Here is a 6207-nt window from a genome sequence, read left to right as displayed (position 1 = left end):
TTATGTCACGGACTTCTGTCTGTTAAGACGGTATACTGTTAATCAACATGCCTTTCTTTCTTTCTTTCTCTCTTTCTTATATAATTGCTTTAAGCCTGTAGTTTCACTGTAAATTCTTTAAGAGTTGTGAATATCATCTGATCTATAATTGGCATTGCGCATTATTTCTCAGTCTGTGCATTGATTGGTGTTTGGACAGACAGCTGTTGTATTATATTCTGTAAAATATTATTATTATTACATCGCGTCAAAAATACTGCCAAAATGTATTTATATTCTTGCACTTCAAGGGTCTTTTACAATTGAAAATTTCTTTATAGATTGATTGGTTGATTTAGCTAGTACTTTTAATGCATAAATCTATTCTTATCATTATTGAATCCATCTATATTAATAAATAATGCATGTAGTTTAATAAACATATTGCTACTAATATATATATATATATATATATATATATATATATATATTATATATTATATATATATATATATATTATATTATAATATATATAATTTAGATATGTGTGTGTTTGGAAATGGAAGAGCACTCCGTCTCAATAATTATTCTCGCAGTATTTTTTTTATTTCTCCGTTAATGTTAAGTGTAATCACTCTTAATAGTCGATCACCCTTAATCTCACTCCCATCTCTGATTCTCTCCCATTAACAAAGTCTCCGGCGCTTCGTGACGTCACGAGAAGAGCAACCAATCGCCACGAGCTCTTCTCTATAAAAGTTTTTCCCCGCTGGAATACTGCTGCACTCCTCTGGAGCTAATTGACTCTGGACAGACAAATTCAGCTCAGAACAGAAGAAGATTCTCGGATCGCTCGGGGTAAGATTAAAGTCAATGCTTCTTTCTTTTAGAAAATATTTAATTATATTTGCAGAAGCCAATTCAACATTTTTTCCCAAAAGAACTCACTTTTTTACTTCTTTCCTTGTTTCTTGTTCTTGATGTGCATGAGTTTTTAGATAATATACATATAATACTTAAAAAAATAAAATGTATTTGTTTGTAAATATATATAGATATGTTTATTTTTTTGTGGGTATATGCACACACACATACACCACACACACACACATATGCAAATAAATTAAATATAATTAAATATAAATGCATATACTTCATTTATTCATATTTTCATTTATATTGCTTTCATGCACACATTCATATATATATATATATTATATATATATATATATATATATATATATATATTATATATATATAATATATAATATATATATATATATATACATTTTATTGACTAACACATTACCTGTTGATGTTTATTCAGAATCTTTTTTTTTCCATAAATCACTGTATGATCTAAAAACGTTAGGTTGCACTGCATGTATGAGTGTGTGTAAAGGTGTGTGCACATGGGTCTCAGATATGCTTTCTGACCTGAGACAGATCGCTCCATGTGTAGTTTATCATTAATGAATTACGCAAAATGTAAATAACCGAACAACGACTGCAAAAATAGATCAGTTAGATGCATGCATGCACTAAAAAAGCTATTGCATGCATATGCAATGCAACATAAAAAAAAATAAAAAACACAGGTTGTGGAAAGACACCTTTTTCAGTATCATCCATGCAAGTGAATAGTGTTACTGCACTATTCCTTCGTTCTCTACATTTAACAGTTTGACTGCTCCTTTGTTTTAAACAGGTAACCTGCATTGTCTTCAAGAGCAAAGATTGTTGAAGGAAACACAACAAAGAAAGATAACCATGCCTCTTACAGTTCTTCCCATTTTGGGCCCGATTTCTGTGTCTGAGAGCCTGGTGGCCATCATCACGATATGTGTGGTGTATCTCCTCATGCGCCTCATGCGTACTAAGATCCCAGAAGGGCTCCAGAAGCTACCGGGACCGAAGCCTCTTCCCATCATCGGAAATGTCCTGGAAGTGGGAAACAACCCACATCTGAGCCTGACCGCTATGAGTAAGTTCTACGGCCCTGTCTTCCAGATCCAGATCGGGATGCGTCCCGTTGTAGTACTCAGCGGAAACGACGTGATCCGTCAAGCTCTCCTCAAACAAGGCGAGGAGTTCGCCGGACGTCCGGATCTCCACAGCAGCAAGTTCATCAGCGACGGAAAGAGCCTGGCCTTTAGTACGGATCAGGTGGGTGTCTGGCGCGCCCGTCGCAAGCTGGCCCTCAGCGCCCTGCGCACATTTTCCACGGTGCAAGCCAAAAGCTCAGAGTATTCATGTGCCCTTGAGGAGCACATCAGCAAGGAAGGTCTCTATCTGATCGAAAGGCTTCACAGCGTCATGAAGGCCGACGGGAGTTTCGATCCCTTCCGGCACATCGTGGTGTCTGTGGCCAACGTGATCTGCGGGATCTGCTTCGGCCAGCGCTACAGCCACGACGACGACGAGCTGGTGAGCTTGGTCAATTTGAGCGACGAGTTCGGGAAGATCGTGGGAAGCGGCAATCCTGCGGACTTCATCCCTTTCTTGCGTATCCTGCCCAGCACGATGATGAAGAAGTTCGTGGCCATCAACGCTCGCTTCAGCAAGTTGATGAAGAAGATGGTCAATGACCATTACGACACTTTCAACAAGGTGGGCGATCTCAGACGTGTCCGTCAGTTCTCTTTCTATTTAACGCTCCGTGTAGCTCAATCATATGTGATATGTATTTCAGGACAACATCCGAGACATCACCGACTCGCTCATCAACCACTGCGAAGACCGGAAACTGGACGAGAACTCAAACGTGCAAGTGTCCGATGAGAAGATCGTCGGAATCGTCAATGATCTCTTCGGAGCTGGTGAGTGCAGGGATAGCCCAATGATTTTCTGTCTCCAATCTCTGTGTGATACTAAAGTGTGTCTGTGCTCGTTGACAGGTTTCGACACTATCAGTACGGCTCTGTCTTGGGGTGTCGTCTATCTAGTGGCCTACCCTGAGATCCAGGAGCGACTGCAAAGAGAGCTGAGTGAGTTTTCTCTCAATGTCTATCTTTATAAATGCACTCTTATAAAAAAGATTCCAAGGGATATTTTGTTAATCAAGGTACCTATTAAAAATCTACAGAAACTTTTCCTCTATAACGAATCGTAAAAGTTAATGCTCATAAAGAACCCTTATTTCTAAGAGTTTACAGTGGTAAAGGTTATTTATTTGGCATTGATGATTCCATAAGGAAACTTTCCATTGGACTAAAGGTCCTTTAGATTGTTTAAATGTTCTCTACAATGTTCTTTTAAGAACTATTCACTAAAAGGTTTGGGAACCCAGATTGGATCTTCTATGGCATTGATGTGAAAACCCCCTTTTGGATACTTTATTCTTAAGTGTGTTAAAATATGGTTCACTGTTAAAAAATACTCTTCATAACTGGATTTTCGCCATTGAAGAGCCAATTTGGAACCATTCGGTGATCAGTCCTTAAATGTAGCCAGAAGAACATTTTGATAATCTAAAGAAATATTCCACTATAAAGAGTCTTATATGTCTCCTTTATTGGCATCGATGGTTTCATGAAGAACCTTTTATGTCCATATAACCTTTATAATGCAAAAACGGTACTTTAAAGTAGATTTTATAAATGTTCCACGCAGTACAAAAAAAATGGCCTTGCTGTGAAAACCGTCTTTTGTAACCTTTATTTCTAGGAGTGCATGGTTGTTAAAGGTTCTTCATTGAACCACTGGTTCCAATAAAGAATCTCTATTTTTAATAGTCTAGATCTAAAATCCAGTCTAAAATCTTTCTAGGAGAAAAGATCGGAATGGATCGAACGCCACGTTTGTCAGACAGAACGGACTTGCCACTTCTCGAGGCCTTCATCCTGGAGATCTTCCGCCATTCGTCCTTCCTTCCTTTCACCATTCCTCACTGGTGAGTTGAGAACGGTGTCATTGCATTAAAATAAAACTACATGTGAATTGAGTTAAAAAGAAGGATGCCTGTAAACAATGTTGCTGTGTTTACCAAAGTTGGCCGTGCCAATGACTGCTCATGTTTTTTTTCTTTTAGTACGTCTAAAGACACGTCGCTCAACGGATATTTCATTCCCAAAGACACCTGTGTGTTTGTAAACCAGTGGCAAGTCAACCATGACCCGTAAGTTTCTCGTAATGACTTAAATGTGGTTGGTAAATGGTGCAATCTGCTCTTAAACGAAGCTGAACCGTCTGTTTCTTCTTGCAGAGAACTGTGGAAGGATCCGTCAAGCTTCAATCTGGACCGATTCCTCACCGCAGACGGTACAGAGCTGAACAAGATTGAAGGAGAGAAGGTGTTGGTTTTTGGGCTTGGGAAGCGGCGCTGCATTGGAGAGTCCATCGGACGTGCCGAGGTCTTCCTGTTCATGGCCATCCTTCTCCAGAGGTTAAAGTTCAGCGGGATGCCGGGAGAAATGCTGGATATGACGCCAGAGTACGGGCTGACCATGAAACACAAGCGCTGTATGCTGCGCGTCACGCCACAACCCGGCTTCGAATTGCCCGGCACTGCGGCCTGATCTGACGAAACCGTCATCATAGTTTGAGCTGAAATCCACAGCGCTGTTACTTCTGATTCTGGTTCGGTGCAGACCTCGCAGTCAACTCACAAAGCCAAATATTTGAAAGATGTTTGATTGTGATTCAGGCCAAGGCATCCGGTGCATTTTACTGCAGTTATTTCAATAATGCTGGACCGCAATGCTCATAACCAAGAGTCTGCATGTGGCTTTATCATGTACATACATCTATGTTTTCATATGCACATGCGTGTTTGCATGGGTTCATCCTTTCAAAACTCGAATGCTGATGCTGATAACATATTTGTGCTTCCAAATATAGTGCACAGATAACAATGAGTGCCTGCCGCAGCTCATGCGCCTTATGCTGCTTTTGTGCCAGTCTATCAAAAGAATGTCTTCTTTTGTCATAAGCTTAATACAGATTCCTCAAATCTGCTGGACGACATACACTGAAGCTATTTTCTGTTTGATTACGATCCCAAAATGTGATCCACTTTGTAAATGTACAGCCACTTTTACTGTGCACATTTTTTAATGTGCCTGATCTTACGTTTGTACAGACTGCTGTAGATCTATATAGACTTTTTTTTGTATTTATCAAGGTGCTTCTGGACATTCGATATCATTCTAGATCAAATTTTCTTCCCTGGATAATGTTTTTGTTGTTTAATTGACTTTATGACATGATACTTTTTGTGGCAGGTGCTTAATGTTTTGTATGATGAAGGATGTCATGAAATTAATGTCTGAAGTACTACAATTAATAATGCCTGCAAATACGGTCTCTTATATGCTCTACAAACAGGGGCATTGTTTTTGCATAACCTATTTATGATTGCTAAATGAATAAAAAAACTTTAATTGTGAATGCGTCTGTCTGTCTCTATTTAAAGAGAGTTACAGAAATGTATCTAAAATCAAGACTTTTCTGTAAATCACTGGTTGATTTATTGATGTACTGTGGGAGGAATCAACTGGTTATACCATAGTAGTGAATAATGGCCTTATTTATCTAACACTGCATACATGACTCTCAAAGTTACTACAAAGAAAACCATGGAAATATGAAAAGACGTAGTTTTATAGCAGGAACCAACAAACAAATATAATATTACCATTGCACAAAACAAAGCATGGAATTGTCAATGTATTGAGCAAAAAAATAAGGTAAAACCACACAATTTTGTTGTTTCCTGTGAAACACGTTAAACGTTTTCTGTTAACATACTGTAGGGGGAATGTTTCTCATCTTGAGCTCAAATCTCTCATGGTGTTCCACAGGGTTCTATTTTGGGTCCTCTTCTTTTTGCATTATATATGATTTCCCTTAGTCCTATTATACAGAGACACAACTTATCATTTCTCTTTTGATGACACTCAGATTTACAGTATCTTCCTGTTAAAACAACAGTGGTTCTGTGTCCAGTTTACATTACATTTACATTTAGTCATTTAGCAGACGCTTTTATCCAAAACGACTTACAAATGACGACAATGGAAGCAATCAAAACTAACAAAAGAGCAATGATATACAAGTGCTATAACAAGTTTCAGTTAGCTTAACGCAGTACACATAGCAAGGGCTTTTTAAATAATATAATAAATAAAAAAAAAACAGATAGAATAGAAAAAGAATAGCGCAAGCTAGTGTTAGAGGTCTTTTTTGTGCTTTTTTTGTATAGTAAATTAATCGAAAACAGAATACAAA

General features: G+C 38.2%; 1 protein-coding gene across 1 annotated transcript; it reads left to right on the top strand.

Annotated features, from left to right (window-relative positions):
- Positions 1-751: 751 nt before the first annotated feature.
- On the top strand, positions 752-5363 carry LOC113098761 (cytochrome P450 1A1-like). The gene is made up of 7 exons (XM_026263795.1): positions 752-837; positions 1688-2589; positions 2672-2798; positions 2877-2966; positions 3748-3871; positions 4010-4096; positions 4184-5363. The coding sequence occupies exons 2-7, from the start codon at positions 1750-1752 to the stop codon at positions 4494-4496; spliced, it is 1581 nt and encodes a 526-aa protein (XP_026119580.1). The 5' UTR covers positions 752-837; positions 1688-1749; the 3' UTR covers positions 4497-5363.
- The last annotated feature ends 844 nt before the right edge of the window (positions 5364-6207 follow it).

This window comes from Carassius auratus, unplaced genomic scaffold, assembly GCF_003368295.1.
Source record: "Carassius auratus strain Wakin unplaced genomic scaffold, ASM336829v1 scaf_tig00216640, whole genome shotgun sequence".
In the NCBI taxonomy this organism is placed as follows: Eukaryota; Metazoa; Chordata; class Actinopteri; order Cypriniformes; family Cyprinidae; genus Carassius; species Carassius auratus.
The sequence above is the reverse complement of the archived record's forward strand: the minus strand, read 5'-3'. Positions and strand labels throughout refer to the sequence as shown.

Excerpts from the sequence above, each read along its gene's own strand:
- LOC113098761 (XM_026263795.1), top strand. The coding sequence starts at position 1,750 with ATGCCTCTTACAGTTCTTCCCATTTTGGGCCCGATTTCTGTGTCTGAG. Across the intron at positions 2,799-2,876 it reads CAATGATCTCTTCGGAGCTG|GTTTCGACACTATCAGTACG; the intron begins GTGAGTGCAGGG and ends GCTCGTTGACAG. Across the intron at positions 4,097-4,183 it reads TGGCAAGTCAACCATGACCC|AGAACTGTGGAAGGATCCGT; the intron begins GTAAGTTTCTCG and ends TTCTTCTTGCAG.